Source organism: Cebidichthys violaceus, unplaced genomic scaffold, assembly GCF_023349555.1.
Source record: "Cebidichthys violaceus isolate CVI_PGR_0920_01 unplaced genomic scaffold, fCebVio1.0.p SCAF_11, whole genome shotgun sequence".
Classification (NCBI taxonomy): Eukaryota; Metazoa; Chordata; class Actinopteri; order Perciformes; family Stichaeidae; genus Cebidichthys; species Cebidichthys violaceus.
The window spans coordinates 13,490,030-13,514,293 of NW_027176274.1; the positions used below are offsets into that span (position 1 = coordinate 13,490,030).

The 24,264-nt window shown below is 39.9% G+C and overlaps 2 protein-coding genes across 4 annotated transcripts; both read right to left on the reverse strand.

Moving 5' to 3' along the window:
• Nucleotides 1-1,234: 1,234 nt before the first annotated feature.
• ildr2 (immunoglobulin-like domain containing receptor 2) lies at nucleotides 1,235-15,158 on the reverse strand. Of its 3 annotated transcripts, XM_068704960.1 has the most exons (10): nucleotides 14,836-15,158; nucleotides 11,055-11,384; nucleotides 10,282-10,401; nucleotides 7,182-7,238; nucleotides 5,613-5,759; nucleotides 5,351-5,512; nucleotides 4,932-5,045; nucleotides 3,519-3,720; nucleotides 2,445-3,108; nucleotides 1,235-1,800 (listed from the first exon to the last, which is right to left on the reverse strand). In XM_068704960.1, exons 1-10 carry the CDS (start codon nucleotides 14,885-14,887, stop codon nucleotides 1,765-1,767), a joined length of 1,884 nt encoding a protein of 627 aa, XP_068561061.1. In that variant the 5' UTR covers nucleotides 14,888-15,158; the 3' UTR covers nucleotides 1,235-1,764. The 3 variants fall into 3 exon arrangements, with proteins under 3 accessions (XP_068561061.1, XP_068561059.1, XP_068561060.1); XM_068704958.1 differs by lacking the exon at nucleotides 4,932-5,045; XM_068704959.1 differs by lacking the exons at nucleotides 4,932-5,045; nucleotides 7,182-7,238.
• A 110-nt stretch (nucleotides 15,159-15,268) lies between these two features.
• gpa33b (glycoprotein A33 (transmembrane), paralog b) lies at nucleotides 15,269-20,137 on the reverse strand. Its single transcript, XM_068704962.1, has 7 exons — nucleotides 19,981-20,137; nucleotides 19,516-19,682; nucleotides 17,964-18,177; nucleotides 17,637-17,801; nucleotides 17,377-17,493; nucleotides 17,169-17,292; nucleotides 15,269-16,987 (listed from the first exon to the last, which is right to left on the reverse strand). The coding sequence occupies exons 1-7, from the start codon at nucleotides 20,030-20,032 to the stop codon at nucleotides 16,303-16,305; spliced, it is 1,524 nt and encodes a 507-aa protein (XP_068561063.1). The 5' UTR covers nucleotides 20,033-20,137; the 3' UTR covers nucleotides 15,269-16,302.
• Nucleotides 20,138-24,264: the final 4,127 nt, after the last annotated feature.

Consider the following 24,264-nt stretch of genomic DNA (forward strand, 5'->3'; position numbering starts at 1 on the left):
AAAACATTTACCCTGTATTTGTCTAAATTTTTCTAGAAATAAACGTGCCGGGCCAGAATGGTAAAATCTGATCATCAAACCTGATTCTCCACACCAGAGTCAGAAGATGAGAGATAGTTGGCTTGATGTTGTTGAACAGATCTACTGAGTGAGCTCCTGTATTAAGGGTTAAAATTTATTTTTGGAAAGTCAATAAAAAGGACTTTAAAGAGTCACAAAACTACTACAAAGAATTGCAAAAAGTCTCTATAAAGGGTTGCAAAACGACCACAAACAGATGCAAAATGACTACAAGTATATGGAAAACCACCATAAACAGATGCAATGCAGCAACACGTAGTTCTTCTGTAAATGATAATTGTTATAATGATGTGCCATTTAATACTTTCTGTAAACATTTTGAAGCTGCACACATGCTTTACACGATAAAGTGTGCTGATTGTGTGTAGTTCTGTCGATGGAGGTTGTCATTAAAGCTCGAGTGTTTGTTTAGTTGTGTATGTTTGATAAGCTTCGATAAGAAATACACTGGCTTTATCCGAGGTACAGTATACACACTTTATCACACATATTGTAAAACACAATAACCACTCAAACATCAGATTCTGCTGCAGACAGTGTTATTATGTATGTTATATCAAAATCAATTTTAACAAAACAATTGAAATGCAAATAAATGCAAGCAGTTTGTGTTTCTCTGTGAAGAGTGTGGAAGTGTTGAGAACAAATCAACACTAAAATAAAATACTGAATTTACGCTCCTGAAAAATTCTCCTCCCATCTGAGTTTATACTTGATCCCCTTATTTGGTAAATAAAAGAGTTAAGACTCAGAAGTCTGCTCAGCAACATATGATCTATAAATATATATAAATATGAAACTGCTTGTGTACAGTACGACACTTTCACAACACATTTTCTCTTCTGTATTACGTAACGTCTTATTTCCTCCTCATTTCATTGATTTGTTGATTGACATCCTAAACATTCTGTTAGCATCTGCTTATTTGGGATGATTTGCTGCTTTTCTTTGTCTTATGTGCTAGTGAACCAAATATCTTTTGGTTTAAAACTGTTTGAAAATCTCAATGTTTTGGCATTTCTCACTATTCTCTGACATTCTATCGACCAAATGATGAATGTTTAAATTGATAATAAAAACAATAATACGCTGCAGTCCGAGCTGTATATATCTTCAATCTTGGCCAAGATAAATTAACATAGATTCATTAAGAGACTTCTTTGAGTTTTCTTTATTGAAAAGGTATTTGAGCAGTGCAATAAAAAAATCTGCAGAACAAATTCAAGGTACAGTCCTTACATACAGTACAATATCAACAACAGACAAACACACAACTACAAAGTGAACCTGAGTTGCAATGTACTGAGTGAGAAGTGTGAAATCTGTAGGAAAATATAAGACTGTGGCATCCTGCAGATAAAATAATTGGCAGATAATAGAAAATAAAAAACATCTTGGCACTGGTGTCACTCAACTCAACAAATAAACACATACACAACATCTGTAGGCTACACGTGAAGGAATAGATATAATTCATGCACATGAGTAGTCCTGTACTAGTGCACATTCATTTCCAAGCATTTTCGATCCACCACTGCTGTTTTTTTGGTGCAGTTATTTTCAGTGAGCGGAGCCAGACTTCACGTGGCTGATGGCCGAACCGTTAGCTTCTCCTGTCTAGCAACAGGACGGTTTAAACGAACGGACCGGCAGTGCTGTGCAGGTGGAGGCTGGGAAAACGTGTCACACTATGAGAGAGTCCCTGCTCAGTGCAGTGCTCTGTTAAAGAAATACACCGAGAGAGCCACACGTTAGACACTTTGCACTCATGCTCGTGCGAGGTTACTCTAGTCTGGTGCCTCAGATTATTCACAGAAATCATGCAGCTCAAGCCATGTTAGTAGCAAAGACTGTGATACAGGTGGGTTTTTCTATAATTAGTAAGTTAGTAAGCGTTTGTAACACTGTGAATGTTGCAAGAATGACCAGATTACAAGGTACATATTTGAGTTAAATCATAAGTGTTGTTTGCAATTGCAAATTTATGCAAAAAATATCAAAGATAAAATCATGTTGGAACTAAAATGATATTGATTCAGTGTTAAGACCATTAATCATGTACGTATGTACATTGCACAAGAGACAATCAAATGATTTACATAATACTGTCAAACATTTTCAAATGTCGAAATACAAAGCTGCCGTTATTCTTTTTTATTCTAGTCGTCAAAAAATCCGATGAAAAGACCAAAACCAATACCGACAAAATTTAATTAATTATTTGTTTTGGGCTTTTCATTGGATTTGTTGACAATATGAGAAACATAGAATACACAGACTTATCGGGTAACTATTTACAGGATTTAGAGGCTCTTTCCTGAGGAGGAGGAAGGAAGTCCTTGTTCCTGCTACAAGTAACTCACCAGGTTTCGGCTCCTGTCTCTCTCCTCTCGGCCCCCCTGCTGTAGTGTACGGGACATTCCCTGGTGGGGGCGGGTGTAACAGAACGGCCTCATGGTGGGGTCAGTGGTCCTGTATAGCTCTGATCTGTGAGGCTCTGCAGTGCGGTACCGGTCCGTGATCGGGTCAGCCCTGCGGTAACGCTCCGCCTCCCGCTCAGAGTATGGAGGCAAAGAGTCCTCCTCCTCTGGACGGTTGCTAGGCGACCGGCTGTAGTAACTATCTTTTCCCCTGGAGCTGCCTTTAGAGGGAGTGTCACTGTCCTCGTCCGGCCTACAAGCACCTCTGTCCCTTCCCCGCCCCCTGGTCTTGCTGTCCAGCACGCTGCTGAGGAAGGCGTCATCGTATCCTTTGCCTTGGGGCGGTCGACAGGGACGATCACTGTCCCATGTGTCCCTCCTCTTTTGTGGTAAAGGGGAGGGGCTGCGGCGGACCCAGCCATCATCTTCATCTCTGTAGAAACGCCTGGGAGGGCTGTAATCCCGCTCGTAGACCCGGTCTGGAGGCTCAGCGCGACGACTGCGGGAGCCGTAAGACTGGGCAAAATCCTCCAGCTCGTCCAGGGAGCCGGTGCGCCCTCTTCTGCCCAACGTCTTCCTCTGCAGGTGCTCTGAGTGGGGGTTCCACCTACAGCCAGGAAGAGCACACAGCTCAGCACACAGAGTTTGTATCATAATAACACATTTTTATTTATAGTGTTTTTTAAGACACTCATACATTTTACATAAAAAAATTATGTTAGAAAAAATCACCTTGAAAACTAAAACACACAAGTGCAGGTCATAAAATCAATCATTTAAAGCAGCTTTAAAAAAATGTTTTTTGGTAGCTTGATGAGCGATAGGAGGTTGGTGTGGAAGGTGGTACAGAAAATATATGTCTGTAATATCTTTCTTTAATGCCAGAAACACATGGAAGGATCCCATGTAATGGGAACTTGAACTGCCTGGTAAAGGGCAGTAAAACAGTTCATCCATAGTGGTGACCACTATCCTCTCATAGACACATGCATGCACTGAATAACACCGTGATTATACCTTCTGTCGAGCTCATCATCTGAGTGGTTGCCTCTGTCCCGTCTGGGCCTTCGACTCTGTGCTGGTGGAGCTGCTCTCAGCACTGACTGGTCGTCGAGGTCTGGGATGGGCGGGAGCGCCTTCATCTGCACCGTCTGATAGGTGTGTCTGAAGTCTGTAGTCCCTCCATCATGAAGAGAGCTCAGCTCTGAGAGGCTACTGGCTGTTGGCACAGACACATCAGCGGAGCGGCATTTGCTATTTTCATCATGAAATTCATTTTGAAAACATTTTTCTGTAACCCGACAATGGAATACACAACTAAAGCTGTGACAATGATGTAATGGAACATTTCAGAGCAAGATGTGGTCTGCTGGAAGTGCTATGTAGGTGTTTGGGGTAAGAGCATAGTAAATGAGGTGGCTATGACTATATAATCATGAGCACTGATTATAGCTGACTGCAGATTACTGAGTGCAGAAATGTCTCATGTGCCACCTCAGACTTATGTCACAAACAATTTAGATGACAAGTCTGGTATTATTATTTGAGCCCCCTATATTTTCAACAAATCTTACCAAAACCACCGACAACTTTGCATGTGTAGCCAAAGCCTGATATAGTTTATTTCTCTGTGTTATAGACCTCAAATGATGTGCAAAAACTATAAAAACGCATCAATCAATCACTCAATCAATGTTTCTCCAATAAACATGGAAAGTTAATCCCACATACGACGTCCTCCTGTTATAAATTCCCTCCAAAGCACTAAATGTGTATTAATCCACCGCTGAAAATAGTCCCCAACAAATGTCCTATTTACTCCTGTTTCAGTAACTTCTACTAAACACTACAGTGCCAAGCTGTTTTAGGAAATTACAGAGTCTTTACAATATGAATAAACTTAACATTTGTGACCTGGTTTTAGATATCTTATATGTTCAGTTGGAAGTGGGCTTGGGGCTGAGAGACAGACAGGCTGGGGAAGACAGTAAGTGTTGAGAGACAGACTAACAGTTTGGTGACCAAGCAATGTTACTTAAATGTTTTCTTTTGTAAGTGACTGTGGCATAATCCCATTCATTACACTTTGAGATGTCCTGACAACTTAATCAACTAGGGATGGGCAATATGATAATATGTACCATGAGACTATATACATTTGACCCACTGTTTACCGTCTCTGCTGTGTACGGAGGCTATCCCTTTAATACTGTATCTTTGGGGTATAAGACCAATGTTTCAAATCAATGGGCAGAAACACATTTTTCTCATCCAAGCAAGGACAGTTAGATGTTATGAAATGAATGTAAGGATGAGATGAAAACAAGCTCTTGTTCATTTACACAAACCATGCACATGAAAGACAAACACATGAACACTGTCACACAGCCACACGGATTACACACACTGGCCTAATCTGTGCAAGCTTACGTTTATATGCAGCCGACTTGGCCGAGGGAAACTGAGCCAGCTCCTTCTCAATGTAGTACAGAACTTTTATTGAGTCCTGGTCTGGACTGGCTTTCAATCGATAACCAATGCGGGCTGTGGATGTGGACACACACACAGTCCGTACCCACACAGGGACATAACCATGCAAGGACACACAGATATACATGCAAGTGTCCAATGCACGTTCTTACAAAGGACAAACTAACTCAAATAAGTTAAGACAGCATTTAAAGAGCAAACATGCATGCGGTAGACAGACATTTCTGGATTTTCTACCTAGGTTAGAGACAGACTCGAGGATGAGGGATGATCGATGAAATTAGGGTTAGTCAAGTCAGTGTATCTGAAAGGATATAAGACAGAGCTTCCAAGTATCTCTACACCTTATGAATACTCACCTCCAGCCAGGTTAGTATCCACTGAGGGGATGGAGGCAATCTTTGTCTCCACATGGGAAGAAGGGGCAAGAGGAACAACAGTAGGAACACCAGGAATGTAGTAGGGATACACAGGAACCTGAGCAGGCAGTCCACTCTTTGCCATCTTCCCTGCCTCATACACTGCACAGGAGAACAACAAAACGGTGAGTGACTGCTGTCAGGTTGATACTGACAACGCACGGGGAAGTTGTAGTAAATAAAGACAGTTCGTGTTTCTCACAGTGTCGTGGACAGCAGCAGGTGTCAGGACAGCAGCAGCAGCTGACGTAGCAGCAGCAGGAGTGAGGACAACACTGGCACCAGCAGATCCCCAACAACAACAGGAACAAGATACTGCCCAGGACGACAGATCCGACAAACACCCACTCTGGAATATAGAGACACATTATTCTTTGCATTTTTGTTAGACATGGTAGGATTCAGTTAAAGGGATTACACAGACTACATTATCTCAATGATAACTGACCGTGGCTAAGTTGAGAGCAGGGCTGCCTTTCAATCAGAGGGTCAGCAGTTCGATCCCAGGCTCCTGCTCTGCTAGTCTCAGGTCAATGTCTCCTTGAGCAAGACACTTAACCTCAAAATTGCTGCCTACGGTGTATAGATACTGAATTGTAAGTTGCTTTGGATAAAAGCGTCTGCTAAATGACTGTAATGTATTAACTTTGCTAAAATGTATCCGTCCTTATGCCCTCGATGTAACAATTGTATTTCTCTTCATCATATGTTGTGATCCCTCAGTAGTTTAAGCTACTATAAGGAACTTTTAATTTGAGTTGATTTTAGAGGTCCCGACGGACAAAAGTGATAATGTTCCGAGCACCAGATTCCCTTTTAGAAAAACTTTTTACTGCAGCAAAGTCTGACAGTGTGCCCCGTTGCTCCTAGCAATACAACCTGGGTCTCCAGCAGCGTGGTGTCAGTGCTGGCCGGCAGAGCAGCGAAGCTCTGCTCCTGGAAGGAGGAGGAGGCGCTGCTGCAGAGCATGGAGCCTCTCCTCCTCCTGCAGGAATTCGGCTTGGTTGCAAGCATTAAGAATAACTATATACAAACAGACAATCTTCTCTCTGTGGCCTCGTTTACTTACAAAGGTCATATAGAACATTGGCAATAATCGAGACTCTTTCATGTGCCATGAGAAGTTATTACAGACATTTGTGGTGCCCTCACTTCTAAACTGATCATCCGACCACTTGTATTTCTTGCCCATTGTTGGAGCGAGCTCATTGTGCTCCCAGATCTCATCAAAAATGTCAGTGATTCCAATAATAATTGGTCAGGAAATGTTAAAAACCAAGTTGTAATAAGCCATGCTGATGTTTCTGTCACCCCTTCAATGAGACCTCAGAGCATCTTTTTTTTAAAAAGGACACTTCAGGAAAACTCAAGGGAACAGTGATTGACTCTTATCCATCATCACATCTCTAAAGTATCCAGACCCTAACAACACACTTCCTCAGGGTGTGCCCAAAAGCCAAATCCACTCAAAACCCCTCGCTAAGTCAACACATATCCCCTGTGGAATTTACTTCATGACCAGGATAAAAGTCTAGGATTTTTTTCTTTATGTAGCTTCAATAACTGACTGTAGTGTAGTTTCAGGTTGGGTTAGACTCGACTTTCTGTACACGTTTCCTCATTTTGATTGATAACGGCGTAAACGTGGGCTCGTGGATTTTGTTAGTAATAGAGAGTTTTGATTGGTTGGGTGAGAATTAAACATGAGGAAGCATTAGGGAAGCTAGAAGATGACAGGCAGTGAGACGAAAGTGCAGGTGAGGTGCCGTACCTGGCATAATCTCCACATCAAACTCAGGTAGGATATCGTCCTGCTGACCTGTCCTGCCTGCAGAGAGAGGGAGAGCACAGGTGAAGGCCGGCAGAGGAAGCAGAAAGCAAGAGTCAAAAGGTCAGCAGAGTGGCTGTTTAATGTCCATTAACTAATCGAGGAACTGAAGGGACAAAGTTCTTACATGCTGACATGAGGACATTTTTTAGCCATGTTAGCAGCGTGGCTCGAGGGATGGTAATGTTGATTGGTCTGCCACTTTAGTCCAGACTGAATTATCTCAACTATTGGATATATTACCATGCAGTTTGGTACACACATAAATGCCTCCCTGAAGATGAATTATAATAACGTAATGTCTTAGCTAGTCCCATCACCATGTCTAAATTTGAATCTGCCCAAAGTTTGGTTTATGACTAAATACCTGCTAAACTAAAGACATTTATACGCCTCAGCTTTACTTTGTGTTTAGGCTAATTAGTATGCTAACATTCTAAAATGAAATGGTAAACAATATATATGCTAAAAATCTTCATGTTATGTTGTCATTGTGAGCATGTTAGCATGCTGACATAAGAGTTTAGCTCAAGTGCAGCTTCACATAGCAGCTAGCATGACTGTAGTCTTGCCATCACATGGATCACACTGATATTATTTTGGTGTCAAGAGTTTATGCTCTTAAAAAATGATGCTTGGATATGTTTAAAGATAAAAATACTAACCAGTAAACATGAACATATGTCATGTAAGTCAGAGTTCAGAGTTCAAAATACACTTTACTAATTTTAGCAGGAGGCCAGCAGTGCTATATTTCTTCATTGAGCTGCACAGCACGCATGTGCCTCTCTAGTGGAGTTGAAACTGCTCACAAATTAATCTACACACATGCAACATGCCTACAGTCTCACACACACATACACAACACACACACACACACACACACACACACACACACACACACACACACACACACACACACACACACATATACACATTGAGAGGTTCCATGAGAGGCAGTGTGTGAGGACAAAGAGGGTTTTTTGGAAACTGGGGCACATTCTAGGACAACAATTTAGCATGGGAGCCTATCAAAAGAGGTCATGCAAGTTTATAGTTGTGACACAATATCTCTTTTGTGCTTTACACACAAGATAAACAGGTCAAAAAAAGAGAAACATTCAAGGCAGTTGGAAAACTCAAATAGAGAAAAATAAAGGGGCTGCGACAGGTGTGCTGGGACTGAGACACAACTGCAGGTGTTCACGTTATATCGTGAGGTGTCAAAGGACTATAATTAAAGACCAGTCACTGTCTGATCTGTCTGACTGCAGGGATACACTAAACACCCACTGGCTCCAGAGTGTGCTGAGTAGACTGTTACTATGGAGGGGGAAAAAACAGTGTAACCTTTCCACCTGATAAAAAAGTAATCTTGGTTCCCTGGCACGTTCATCGACATACCATGAAGCTCAGTAACACTGAGTAACCTGAGAGAGCTGAGGAGCTATGCAGCCCTGAGAGGTTGCGAGGCAGTGAGAGATGCAGGAAGGAGTAATGGAGGAGCACAGGAGAGGAACTTGCGAGAAAAAAGGGAGCGCAGCGGGAGAAAAATCAATACGAAAGCAAAATTAAAAGAGAGATTAGGGAGATGATGGGAGAAGAAACATCGCAACCTGTTGCTTATTATTTTGACATTTTAGAAAATAGCTTATGTGCTTGCTTGCTGAGAGTTCGGTGACTGACATGTCTGTCTGGTAAATATGGAGCTGGAGCCAGCAGCTGGTTATCTTAGCTTAGCATAAGGACTGGAAACAGGGGGCAACAGCTAGCTTACACAGTAAAACTATTTAGTTTACTGCATACACAATTACTAGTTTAAAATCATCAATTTGTAGGTTTTACGGGAGGTTATGTGCAGACTATTTACAGTTAAAACAAACAAAATATAATGTGTATCGTTAAGTATTAGTAAGCTGGTATTTTGTTACTTTCAAACAGCGCCAAGCTAGCTGTTTCCAATCTTTATTGCTAAATTAAACTAAGATAACTGGCTGCTGTCAGTAGCTTGATATTGAACAGACAGATATTAGAGTGATATCAATTTCCTCATCTGATTCTCTGAAACAAAGCAAAAAGCAAGTTTCCCAAAATGGCAAACTATTACATTTTGGTGTATAAAATTGGTAAGTTTGTGAGATCTGAAAATGTAAGGAAATGCTAATCTGGCACTGAAGTGGTTTTACACACTTTCTAATTCCAGTGTCCTCATTGCAACGTGGCAAAACCAAAATCCAGTGTAGTCTTGTTATTCTCACATGTTTAACCTCCCCTCTTCTCTCCAGTGAGCTGATTATAATCAGATTAATGCTCAGTGGAGGAGGACTGTATGAATGAGCAGACTTTATTAACACTACAGGGTTAGCCAAAGTTTAAGGAAGAAAACCCTTTTGGGTAACTGTTGTTAGACTTTAGTCCCCGTTTCTACGTCTCTCTCTTCATGTCGACACCAGCAGCAGCCCTCAACATGCCCCGGTCTCCTGTGTAAAAGCACTTTGCCATGGTAACAGCTTAAGGAGTGGCTTTAGCAACAATGGTCTCCACAGTTCTTCTGTGGACAGGCTGCTTCAAGTGTCATTGACAGAAGATGATGGATCTCTGACGTTTAGCACCGAAACGTTAGCTGTTCATTAATTAGCAAACTGAATACAAATATAATATGATCACACACAAACAGCCGAACATATCATCCCATACAGTTTTGAAGCAGTACAAACACTGACGTACTGTAGTGTAACTGACTTAAAGATGTACCTAGTGTACAACCCAGTACACAATACCAGAGGTGGAGAGTACTAAATTTACTCAAGTACTGTACTTGAGTACAATTTTCACATACTTTACTTAAGCATTTTCAGATTTAAGTCCACGCCAACTGTTGTAAAGACGCTTTGGACCACCAACATATGAAACAAAACTTCACTGAGCTTAATATGAAACCAACATTTAAAGAAAACTTCCCCCAGTCGACCACGGTCAGACTCAAAGTTTGTCTGAGACTTTGTGTTGCAGTATTTTGATTGAAAATAAAGCGTAGGCATACCGAGCACCAGTAACTCCAGATGGGCCTCATTCTTCCCCTCCAGATCATCAGCAATGACGACTTTACAGAAGTACACTCCACTGTCTCCCCACTGCAGCTCCCCGATACGCAGGTCTGCTTCTGCACAGAGACCAAGAACAGAGAGGTGAGGTCATGTTCACAAAGCAGGTCAGTGTTTAATCGCTGTATTTGTGAATCACAATGGGTTGACGTTGACAACAAACTGACTATGATGACATTGTCAAACAGCTTTTGGGTGCAGACCACATTGACACCTTTGTGGTGTTGTATGACTGATGGGTTATGTTTGAAAATGTTCAATACTAGCGCTTCTACGATGCCTGAGTTTCAGTACCTGTACCAAAACTACTATTTAAGAAGTATTAACATGTTTTTCTACTAAGCTCTTTTGTTGGTCATGTTGGTGAACCTTTATCTTATTTAGTGTATCAAATGACGACAGGAGGGCATTGTTGAATGTTGGTGTGTCCCATTGACGCATCTGGATAGAAGACGGGTGTTTTGTCTTGATAAGGCCTGTGGTTTTACAAGGAGTCATACATGAATAGGAGTGAGAGCAGGAGGTCATGTTCCTGTGTGTGTGTGTGTGTGTGTGTGTGTGTGTGTACTCTATTGTGAGACAGAGACAAAAGAGGTTTATTTTGAGAACAGGAAACACAACTAACAGTCAGCTCTGAGTCCTGAGAGCAGTCATCAAACAGCTGCAGCAACTCTTTTTCCTAAATTCATAACTTTAAGAATGATGACATTACTGTTGACGATGGCGATGTCTCTTCCTTTGTAGTGCTCAGCCAGCGTCATGGAGGCTCCCTGCGCCGAGGCCACAACCCGAACCGTTCGGCTGCTGTCGGAGCACTCCAGGTGGGACGCGGCGCCCAGCTCGGAGGCCTGGACGCCCAGACTCTCGGGCAGGGTGAAGGACTCTCGTGTGCGGTCTCGGCAGTAGGACTTGTACCACCACTGCACCACCGGGTTCTGAGTGGAGGCCGTTTGGTACTGACACGGGAGGACCACGGACTGGAAGAGCATCGCAAACCGCTGCTTCTCCCGCACTGTGACATGAACGCCATCGCACACACACACTGACAAGAGAAGAGAGTAAGGAAATGCAAATAAGTTCTGTGGTTGAGACAAATAGGTATATAGAGCTTCTGTCTCCAGGAGACGTGATTTGACTATTCATAGAGTCGTGCAAATATTGTTCAAAGATAAAAAAAAATGTGTGCATTAATGTTCAAACACAGCATCTATCAGGATTGAGAAATACCAGGTTCTCCTATTTGACCCACAGTAATCAGTTTTTCTCACAGCATGACCATTAGAGGGGAACTATCAGCTGCCATTTGTATCTAAATTATGATTTTGATTAATCAATTAATTGTATGGACAGAAAATTGGGGAAAGCGTTTATAGAAAATAGAACTTCCTTTAGATCCAAGGTGACATCATCCATTTGCAATTTATATCCAACCAACAGTCCAAAACCCATTCAGTTTACAATGATAGAAAAGGTAAAGAAACAAATCCTTACATCTGAGAAGCTGGAACCATTTTTTCCATTTGTGCTTAATAAATTACTTAAATGAATAAGATTCATGATTTCAACCCTGATTAACTAATGCACACAACAACTGCAATAAATCACGAAGGTTGTGAGGTTCTGCTTTTGTTAAAACTGGTTTTAAGAGGTTTTGATTTAAGTGGGGTCTAAAAAAGGTCAGAAAATAAAGGAAAATGCTTAGTGTCATTAAAGCTTAAAGACAAACAGTTCAAAACCTAAAGATATTCAGTTCACTATCAAATAAGACCAGGAATAGCAGCACATCTTCACAATTTAGAAGCTGTAATTGGGGATGTTTGGGGGTGTTTTTGCTTTAAAGTTAAATCGTTAATCCATTAATCAACTAATTGTTTCAGCTCATATTTAGTCTACCCTCATAGATATAAATGAGGTGGCCAAATCGTTGCACGACTGTTGTATTAATCTACATTTGAGAGTTACACGAAAACAAGCATAAAGACAGGAAGAGGATGCAGATGACATCTTGGCATAACAGGAGAAACAGCTGTGCCTCTTCTTTGTCTGTGCGGATGATTCACTGCACCTGGGAGATATTTAGCTTCATATTAAAACGGGAGCAAAGACAGGAACAGAGATTAGGCTCTGCTGCTCGGTACCAGGGTCAGGAAGGTTAAATTCCAGTGTGTGTGGGGGGCTGGGGAGGCCTTTGGAGAGGCAGGGGGTTGTCATCACAGAGGGAGGGGTTGGAGAGGTCGGACACTCGTGGGGGCTTTCTGCAAGTCATATTAGCTCTAGGTGGGGCAGGAACTCCCTCTAAACATTTCCCAGAAAGACAGGAAATCAAAACAAAACAAGTCCACCAGCCTTACTCTCCTTAGGTCTGTGTTTATCGTTCATCGCTTTTCCTAGTTTCATTCTAACATCAACCCAAGACTGCTTCTATCCAGGCCACCATTAGGACTGCAACTAAGAGTTATTTTCAATTAATCATGTTTAGTCTTTGAAATAGTGGGAAAAATTCCCAAGGTGACGTCTTCAGATGTCGTGTTTAGTTGTGTGACTAACGGTCCAAATCTCAAACACTTTCAGTTTACGATGGTGTAAAACAGTAGAGCAGAAAATCATCACATTAAGAAGCTGGAACGAGAAAATGGTTTGTCATTTCTGCTTGAAAAATGACTGAAAACTAATAAAAGTTTACGAAAAATTGTTGACAATTCTTATTACTATATCGGATCAGCTCACGTTTCAAACTATGCTAATGTTTCATGACCTAAAACTTAAGTAAATCAGGCGACTTTAATGATAAACTGAGTCTGGTCAGATGAGCATCTTCAGGTTTTCTTTCCCCCTGATGAGAAAATAAACATTATCTGCATATTTCCAAGTACAAAGATGAAGCAAGATGATTTCATACAGGATAAGAGAACAAGGGGGGGGGGACCGAGCTCCTAAGTTCCTCCCACGAGAGCTCTGGTCTTCTCTTTGTTTCCTTTTTTCATGGACCGGTCCATTGTTAGGGCTAAGCCGCCCCCTCCTCTCTGTCCCACTTGAGAAGCTGAGAGGGGGAGGAGGTCACAGACTCCCAGCCAATGAGAGCATCTGGCCTCCTCCAGCTGGGTGTGAACAGACCAATTAACTGCTAGAGATTTGAACCAAACCGTTACTCCATGAATGCCCTTAGTCTGAGGTGAGAGGATGTTCTGTGAATGATTGTTTATCATCAGGTGTGACTCACTGTGTGTTAATGAACAGGTTACAGAGACTGCAGACAGTCTCCTCCTCCACCTGCATGCAAACTAAAGGCATCATTTCTACATTAGACCTCCCTTTAAAACAGTGTGTTGTCACAAAAGCACTCCAGGTCAGAGTTCTGCCGCTGGACGATGTTTCCTGAACATGGTCAGACGTTTCCTCTCCAGAGCTGTCACATTTCCTGCTTTTACTGCGTTGTACATTCCTTCACGTTGACTCATTAGACCCAACAAAAAAACACAGATAAGACTGAATATAGTCTCCATGTTTGATGAAGGATTTCAAATCAATTTGACAGCAACAATCATAAAGTTTGTGGCAAGTGAAGTATATTTATGAGGGTGCTATGCGCACAGATTTACAGGTACATGTCCAGCCCTCTTGAGACCTTATGTGCACTTTATGGTCCCTAAATTAAGTTGTATAGGTAAATACATATAGTATGGGGCTGCGACTAATGTCTTTATTCATTTGGATTAATGTGTCAATCATCACTCTTGATTAATTGATTACAACTGTCTGTAACATTGACACAATGTCGAAATGTGACAAATGCCTGTTATACTTCCCCACACCCCAAGTTGTTCGGGGTGCTTGTCTCATTTGATCAACAGAAAACACATAGTTTACTATCGCAAATGACAAAGACAAACATCAAATCATCATATTTGAGAACATGAGACCAGGGAATGTTTGACTTTTCGGTTTGTAAATTAAAGCGACGAATCAATTATCAGAATAGTTGCGAATTAATGTTCCGTCTATCGAGTTATCGAGTAATGGTTGCAGCTCTATCTTGGTATATTGCACCTTTAAGTACAGCTCTCCCTCTAAATGTACAATCATGCCTTAAGATAGTAAACGGTGGTGGTGTTCAACGCGGATTGTAACAGCATAACTATAAGCCCCTATAGGCCCAGTGGATATTATTAACATATCTGTGTAGGTCTATACTACAATGCAAAATCAATACCAGACACTATTAATCCCATGATTATTAGGGTCGTCACATAAACCACCTAACTTGTTCGATTCAAAAACATCTGTAAAATAGCGCATTCAATAAGATTCAAAAATAAGAAAAAGGCTAAATCATAAAACAAGCACTTTACTGAGTCTCGTGCAGCCTCACCAGAGACGGTGCCTGCTCGCCGTTAGCGATACGTTTACAGGATCAACAACCTGTTGCGCTGTCGTCGTAAAGATGATACATTGAAGTGAAGAAGACATATTTAAGTGAAGGGAACGACACTTACCTGATGCGCACAGTAAAATAGCCAGCCGGTAAAAGTTCATTCTACGGTCCATTTTAAGGTAAAGTGCAGTTAATCCGCATGTTGGTCATTCTGGTTGTCCGCTCACTGCAGCGGTAAACAGGACTCACAGACTGCGACTAACGGGACTGTACCACTTCATAGGTGAGTCCAAACACCGCACTGATCCGATAAAGGCCTGTAACTCCAGTGCAACAATGTATATATAACGCACGATTTAGTAGAGTTGTGTCTTTAGTTTTTACATGTGTGGAGTCTAATTTTGATTTTCTGCAGCGGGTGTAGTGGCAGGCCTCCCGGGAAGAGTCGAGAGGTTTTCCCGGTGGGGAGGTGGAGGAGGGAGGGGGGCAGCTCCATGAGTGAATCAGTCACACTTGGCTGTGAGCTTTGAGGAATTTCACTGCACAGAAACGGCAACATTTGACCCACTTTTTTTATTGAACTCGATTTGGTTTTCTTCATATACAAAAAATGCAATTTGACATTAGGGGGAATCATTATCACACAAAAACATTTAGAAAAAGTTGCACACAGAGATCACACAGTAAAAAACTAACCTACACAAAGACGTTTTCCACACATTAAAAATAAGTATTAAAATAGGTGTAAATCTAGCACATGTGCAGCTGAGGCACTTTATTATTCTCGATCACATACTACAGGTTAAACTAAATCAAAGATAATGTACACATTTTATATGGTTGAGTGAAAAAAGAACAATCCCCAAATTACTGCAGTCGATATTTGGCCTGAATATGTGAGCTATAAACTGTATGTATTAATGATTGGATGGTGTTCAATGACCAATTCACATCAATTGAGATAGGCACTGGACACATTTTTATGGAAAAAAAAACAAACAAACAACATCAACACTACAAAGGGTATGATGACACTATTAGTATACTTTATGACATGACCTGTCGCTAAAAGCCCTTTCAGACACAATGCGACAAAGGCACCACTGCGCTCTGAAACCCATATTTCCAATGGCTTGGGGTGCGCCACAATAGCTTTTTGCACGCGTGAATATCTGTGTGGCTAAGAGAAATGAGGCAGCCAGCCAGGCACAGAAGGCAAAATAAAGGAAAAACTAATCTTGTGTGTGTCTGAATTTCCTGAACAGTCCAACACCAGTTTGCGCTAGTATCAAGACCTCGGGATGAAAGCCCTTTCTTGGAAACACGTTTCCTATCAACTAGGCATAGCAGGTGTGCTAGCAGGGTTAGTGCTAGCTCTTACTTCTTAGCAAGGGACAGTTACATCTTCATTGCTGGAAAACTCCACCTATTTTGCTCTGTCGTCTGCGACTTCCCCGACTTCCCTTGTGCTGAACGAAGCCGTGTGTGCAGCTGAAATCACATCGTGTCTGAAGGCTTTTAGGGCAAAACCCAGTAAAATATTTTTAGTGCATCAAAAGGCATATAGACATTCAGTAACACAAGGTTATTAATACCGGTTTCTGTTTTGATCGTCGGTGTAATCGAGGCGATCGCGGCTTCCGCGCTCACGCCGCTCATCGAGGCGATCCTGACTACCTCGGTAAGCATCGCGTTGATCGTCAAGGCGATCACGACTACCACGGTAAGCATCGCGTTGATCGTCAAGGCGATCACGACTACCACGGTAAGCATCGCGTTGATCGTCAAGGCGATCACGACTACCACGGTAAGCATCGCGTTGATCGTCAAGGCGATCACGACTGCCTCGGTAAGCATCGCGTTGATCGTCAAGCTGATCGCGGCTCCCACTGTAATGATCGCGCTGATCGCTGAGTTTATCACGACTCCCACTTTCACGGTTACGTTTATCATCAAGACGATCACGACTGCCACCATAACGATCACGCTCATCATCGAGGTTATCGCGACTTCCACGGTGGTGATTGTGCTGGCTGTCCTGGTAACGTCGAGAGTCTACATCACTGCCCTTGCCATCATTCTTTTCTTTACCGCTATTGTAACTGTGTTGATCGTCCTCCAACTTACTACTAACGATGTAGTTGTTTTGAGGAACAACGTCCTTGTCTTCATGCTGGTCGACCGGCTTTGTCTCGCTGTTTGACTTGTCGTCCCAGTACTGCTCTCCAGCTTCAGGAGCATCTCTGTCATAAAACGCAGCATCTCTGGGGACACTAACAGACAAACAGGGGCAAAATACACAAAACAAAGAGAAAATGGTTAGGTTGGGTTGTTAGATGACCTAATTAAAGCACCTGTAAACCCCACTTAGATACTAACAACGAATACACTAACATTAGTGCTGTTGGTGGTTTACAGTGGCAGAAACACACAGGATATATCACACACACACACCCTTCAGCATATTTGTCCTTTTTGCCCTTTTTCTTGCAGTAACAGCAGATTACGATCCCCAGCAACACCAGACCTGCGAGGACTCCTCCAATTATAGCTGCAGTGGACCCAACACTCATGCTGCCTGGGGAGAAAGGAGGAAAGACGAAAGTCTTTAACACTTAGCCCAGGACTAAGATTAGCAGGTAAATCCTGTTAAAACACTCACCGGGCATCACAGCTAAAGTAAAGTTGCAACTGTTAGAACCAATCCGATTTTCTGATGTGCAAATGTAGAACCCAGATGTTTCTCCTGAAATATTGAAGAGAGATAGAGCTCCATCCTCTGCAAAATAATGACAAAAAATTAGGCTAAACAATTCTGAGATCATGGGCCATTCTTTCCATTCACACTAATGAGGGGAACTCTCCAGCAGCCTCCCAAAGATGCGTGCTTCAAAGTAACACATGGATGGTTGAAATGCATACTTTCAGTTGTCTTCAGTGGAAATTCTTTGAGAATGTTTTCGACACTGTAGCGGGTCCATCCATATAGGGGTTTAGGTGATCCCTCCTCAGACATGCAGGTGAGAGTGATGTTGTGCCAGTATGCTGCTTCTCCCTGAATCCTGCAGATCGGCTTAGAGGGAGGCACTGGAAGAAAACATAGAGTTTAATGAAAAAGATACAATCACTTTGCAGAACTTTGCAAGCAGAATTGATCTGACACCTTCATGGAGACAACATATAAATGCAATTATTCACAATAGACAGATAGATAAATAGACTTAAAACATGTCAGTGGTTAATTCTTACCCAGGACTAAAAGGGACGTGGTGGCAGATGTTGTTCCCTCATCATCATTGGGGATCATGACACTGCATTGGTAACTGCGGCTGTCCTGCATGTTCACCTTTGTTAAGCGCAGTGTGCTCACTTGTCTGTTAACGTCAACCTCCACAAAGGCTCTGCCTTCATAATTAGGTGCAATGTCAATCGGATTGTTTATAAAGTAGGTGGCCACTAAGAGCTAGAGAAATAAACACAAACATATTATACATATAGATATCTGATCACTACAATATAATAATACATAATGGTAATAAATCAGCACTCAATATTCACCAGTATCTTAACGATATTATAATAAATGTGATGCCACATTTCAACATGATATTACATAATGTTTGAGGATGGTATGCTGTACAATATGGGACCCCAAAATGTTCAATATTAAATGAATAAATAAACAAGACATTATGAAATAAATTGGATAAATAAATAGCATTAAAATATATCAATGAATTTGTGAAATAATTATTTAAACTGTTATAAAATGTTCTTTCATTATTCATTTTCAGTCTGTTTTTATTTCATTCTGACATTTTTCCCAATAACAAAATCTATTTCATGTCAAGTTTTATTTCACAATTACACCCTCATCTAGCTAATTAGCCAGCTGGGTCGGTAAAGTGTTAGTTTCTGTGTCTATGTGTCCATTTACAGCAGCAGCCAGATTGTTGATTCAGAATTACTTTAACATTGGAGTTCATCTGCTCATTCTTCAGTTTCCTTTTCAGTCATCAAAGTCATTGTTGCCACTATACTTCATCTTTGATGTATTCTTTTTTATACAATTTATTATCACTATTTATCAAAATACTAAATTATGTGTTTAGTGCAAAGTTTTGCTGAATGAACTGTAGCATAAATTCTCCGTCTTATAAACATCTAATGTGTGCAGCAGTTGGTTTTGTGCAAGAAGCAATCTTTACTTATTCATAGGACAAAGGTCATAACCGCCGCTATAAACGCCTTGGAACTTATCCAGTGTCACATTCAGTTAAAGCAGAGGACAGCTCCTTATGGAAACTGTGATTCGCCACAGCGAATCATTGTCCATTTTAAGAAGGACATTGCCACAATCTTGATATCAATTTTGTCTATGTTACTACAACATATAAAAATCTTTGGTTTAGCAGTTGTCTCAGTGTGGGTAGTTTTCTGAGAATGTTAATAGATTGTAATATACACAATAATATCTACATAAAATTAATATGTTACTATTGGGATGTTGTTTATTATAGTTAAGTGGCAATATGCAGATCCTACACTTCCCATAATGCAGCTCAAATGCAGACACTCCCTGTTAAGTAAACACCCCACGCCCCCAGTTTTAGTTTCTGCTGTAATTGTGCGGCCTCAAAGCCCAAGCTGAGATAAATACAAGTAGCACTCCAAAAGAGTTAACTGATCTTTCTATTTAAAATAAGTAGAGTTCCCCTTTAGTATAGCTCCCCACATAAGGCTGTATTTAGAAGATGTTATAACCACACATTGCGCATGCAGTTATAGTTAAACCTCCCACCATTGGTTCACCAGCATTGTCAGGGTAACCTTCCCATGTGAGGACGAGTGCATTGGTGACCGGTCTGGCTGGGATGAAGGAACAGGTCAAAGTAATATCGCCTCCTCTTGCAACCTCATATTCTTTCTCTGGAATAGAAACCTGCAAACTCCTGCAGCAGGGAAGTACTGAAACAAAAGAAATATGTAATGTCGCTTGCAGTCATAGTAGCATATTTTGTATTTTTTTTAAACATTGGTAGATACATTATTGATTTAATAAAAACTACTTCCACTACACTGTGTTTGTATTACTAAATCTTGAAGGTAGATTTAATAAATGGTTTGGTCTCTTTTGAGTTCAACACAATCCTGCTTCCAGTTGAGAAGCAAGAAGTTGGATTAATGATTAACCCAGGTGATAATATAATAAAGGTGTGGTAGTGGTTTACAGGAAAAAGAGAAAGAATACACGCATGAAACCTACCTGTGATGATCAGAAATAGCTTTCGCCATCCAAACTGCATCTTTGTGGTCATTGCTGAAGGAGGATAGAAATGTTCAGCAGGCAGAAAATCTGAGATTGATGGTCTCAGTCCAGGAGCAAGAGTCCGCCCAACCTTCACGGTGAACTCCCAGGTATGGAGAAGTGAACATTTCCAGGTAATAAGTCAGCAGCTTTAGGTCACATGTCACCAGAGGACCAATCAATGACCTGCTATACCCTTGATCATACCTGCCTATTACAGGTGTATGTGATATGGAGGGAGCTAGACAACAAAACGCACTTAAATTATAAAATATAAGTTACAGAGACAAAAAAGATAGGCTATAACTGATCCCTGATACAGCATACACAGACAGACATGTAGACATATGGACGGACAGGTGGCTAGTTAGATGCAAATCAGTCAATGTCCAACTAATGTCAACAACAGTGTACAAAGAAAAGAATATAGCCAATCCGAAATAAATCATTTAACTGATCACAGTCAGTGACCAAGTTGCTCCACATTTTAATGGATTTTGAGCTTCCTAGAAAGTTACAATGTGTCTCCACACCTGCTGTTGTACTCAGTTTGACCTGCAGGCTGCAGTATTGCACTGACAGTGATGCTGCGTGCGTTCAATACAAAAAGGTTATCTCGGACCTATAAATGTATCACGGCACAAACGAAAAGATAATGCCCTTTGACCTTGTTGCTTTAACTTGCTGTGGTCTGATAAGAAAGGCAGAAGGTGTGAAGGGAAACTGATGGTTTGGTTTTAAAATGATGACTTGCAGTGTATTAGGACAGATGTGACCTTGGTATCAAGACAGTGTGCGAAGTTCGGCTTGATTCTGGACATTGATACAATCCTACGTGGGCTCAACAAATCAGCTGTGTTCAAGCAGGCTTTTGAGGCGAGCTTATAACAGACTGAATACTGAATTTCAACAATTTGTTGTGTGTGAGAGGGAACTTAGATTTCACATCGCTACAAGGCTCCCAAACTAAAAACTGAATTTCTCCACATCTCAATAATACCATTTTTACACAGTGATGGAAGAAATATTCTGAAAAAGTAGAATATAAAATACATTACAAGTGAAATTCCTATGTTCAAAATCCTACTTAGGTAAAAGTACAGTAGGATTACCAGCAAAAAAATAGTAAAGTAAAAGTAAGAGTAAAGTTATCTAAAGTAAAAGTACTCGTTCTGCAGAGAAGGTTGATACATCATTATTAAAGACATTATTGCTTCAATATGTAAATAGCATTTTTTACTGTTGTAGTTGGGTAATTTAATCCAGAGTTTTCCAACCTAGGGGTTTGACCCCCTCCAAAGGGTCACAAGATACATATGAGGGGTCGTGAGATAATCAATGGGGTTGGAAAAAAGACAAAACAAAGTTCATGTTCTGTTAATATATATATACATATATATATATATATACATATATATATATATATATATACATATATATATATATATATATACATATATATATATATATATATACGTATATATATATATATATATATATATACGTATATATATATATATATGTATATATACATATGTATATATATACATATATATATATATACATATATATATATATACATATGTATATATATATATATATATATTTTATATATATATATATATATATACATATGTATATATACATATATATATATATATACGTATATATATATATATATATATATATATATATATATAAAATATATAATATTTGCTATTTTGTGAAATATTGGATATGGGTCTCAAACAGTTATTTAAATTAAACCAACACATAAACATCTGAAACGTGGCAAGGAGACCCAACTAAACACTGTTTTTGTCAGAGGTCACAAGGCAAAAGGATTGGGATTCAATGTTTAATCTTCATCAATGGGTTGTAGTTCATCCGCTTTTTTAAATGTAAAATCTTAATTTGAAAAGTAGGCTAGCTGTCTGATAAATATAGTGGAGTAGCAAGTACAATATTTCTCTCTTAATTGAAGTGGGGTACAAAAAAAGTAGCATAAAATGTAAATACTAAGGTGACGTGACTCGATAAATGTACTTGTTACTTTCCACCACTGTTTTAAATCATTCTTTGATTCAATAAATATAAGGTGAAGTAATGAATGTTTCTGTGAATTTTGTGAGATGATTTGAATAAAGTATGAAAACATTCCCTGTCTGCAGCGGGTAAAGGATGTAATTGGCTGTAATTGGCTGATATATATATATATATATATATATATATATATATATATATATATATATATATATATATATATATAATGTTTTTATCTATTTTCCTACTGTTCCAGGTGCTTCTTACTTTCCAATCAATTCTGTATGGTATGAAAATTAATTTGCAGACGTTCACAAGCTGAGCACAGCCAGATAAACCTGCTGAGGGACCCGAGGCAAACATTAGCCGTTGTGACCCTATTAACCCTGTGTGTTGTGTAGGCACCCTGCTTCCTCTCATCGTGTACGGTGCTCACAGTAGACACATAATAACAACTTCACTATATACCAAGAAACTTACTAAAACTCCTATGCTAGAATAATACTAATTGGCAACAGGTTTCCCATGTGTTGATTTGTTTTTTTCCTGACTTTTGTATTTATGAATATATGCTATGTAAGCACAATTTAAAACAAAACAAACAAGGGTATTAAACTAAAGTTGGACACAAGGCACCATCACAAGACAGGGCTACATCATTAGGTAGGACTATTAATGGATATAGAACATTTGTGGTGCAAATTTGCTATTAATCAAATTACCAAAACCAAGTGGCATGCAGTGGACATGGGCCTAACCGGTTGGTAATCAAGCCTTATAGTGTCGTGGGGTCAATATGAAAGATCAAGTCTGGACTCATTTGTGTTGTGTTACACTGTTGTTGCATGGTTGTGCAGCTGAAGTGCTGGTTGGTTTTATAATACTGTATTGCATTACCTTGTAAAAATTACTTTAACAAAGAATTATTGCAAACTTGAAATTCACTGAGATGTGTGCACAACTTATTGAAACATTAAACCCACATGCAGTTATAAACGGTATACAAACACTGTTTATACTGTTTGGTTTATAACACATTGCAGTGGTTTATAGCACACAACACCGTAGTTGTAAGCCGATGCAAGAACATAGAATATAAGTATTATTATTAAATTATTATATTTATTTATGTTTTCATAACAACTGATGTATTGAAGCAGCAAATAAATGATTGATAACAGTAAAACAGCTGTAATGCCAAATCCTTATAGTGTCATTAAACATTTATTATTCCTGCAGATCATTCAAAGGTAGGTTTAAAATAATTTATAGATATGCTCAAAATGCACGTAGAGCTTCAAGATTCATTCAGAATGGGAATGTAATGTAATGGGTTATCTTGGTATAAGCAGTGCAGATTAATTAGCCAAATGTAGGAAGTGGCTGGGATAAAAGGAAACGTGTCCCCACTTCACATCCCTTCATATTAGAGAAGTGAAATTTCCTTTCTCTGGTCAAGGCGAGGCCAACCGACAATTTGTTTTCTTTTTTCTTTTTGCAGGATGGATGTAAAATGATATTAATTGATTTCTGGACTTATATGAGCATGTGCAAGTACGCAGCAAGCATATTTTTTCCTTAGTATAAAGGCTCAATAGAAGTAAAATTACACATTTCAACTCAACAACATAAAAAAGAAAAACACAACTTTCATCAGCCGACAGCAATTATTCCACAAAGTTTCATGCTTTGTATAATTTTTTTTTTACGTCTTACGTCTTTAAATATAATCAAAATGTCTGTCCAACAACAAGCAACATGTTGCAGCACCTAGATTTACTGCTAAAAATAAAACTCCTGTCAGTGTTACACATCTGGAGTAATAATACTGCATTATTGTTGGGGTGCAATTAGCTCATAACTGCTTTATTACTGATGTCTATGTCTGTCAGAGTCACAGAGAGGGGTAGTGGTGATAAAGATTAAGAGTTGTTGTTGTACAGAAACACATTGTTAGATGTTTGTTCCGTCTGTGTAAATACATTTGACTTTAAATGACTACTAGTCTCTGAGTAGGGAGTCACTTACTACTCTGTATCAGAGGTTGTAGTATTTTGTAGTTTGTATTACTCAGTTATATTGTCAAAGACCAGAACAGAGTACCTGTGCGCTGGCTTTGATCTTTCTAGATCTTTGGGATCCACACAAGCCCCTTTTAGTCCAAATCCACAGTGTAAGAAAAGTTAGCTGATTATTTAA

What these genes read in the sequence shown, in the direction of transcription:
- ildr2 (XM_068704960.1), bottom strand. Translation starts at nt 14,887, where the DNA reads ATGGACCGTAGAATGAACTTTTACCGGCTGGCTATTTTACTGTGCGCA. An exon ending in CTGCTGCTGTCCACGACACT is followed by an intron (nt 5,513 to 5,612) that starts GTGAGAAACACG and finishes TCTCCTGTGCAG; the next exon opens with TGTATGAGGCAGGGAAGATG. An exon ending in CAAGTCGGCTGCATATAAAC is followed by an intron (nt 3,721 to 4,931) that starts GTAAGCTTGCAC and finishes CTGTGCCAACAG; the next exon opens with CCAGTAGCCTCTCAGAGCTG.
- gpa33b (XM_068704962.1), bottom strand. Translation starts at nt 20,032, where the DNA reads ATGACCACAAAGATGCAGTTTGGATGGCGAAAGCTATTTCTGATCATC. An exon ending in CACGTCCCTTTTAGTCCTGG is followed by an intron (nt 17,802 to 17,963) that starts GTAAGAATTAAC and finishes GTTTTCTTCCAG; the next exon opens with TGCCTCCCTCTAAGCCGATC. An exon ending in AAGGACAAATATGCTGAAGG is followed by an intron (nt 16,988 to 17,168) that starts GTGTGTGTGTGT and finishes TTTGTCTGTTAG; the next exon opens with TGTCCCCAGAGATGCTGCGT.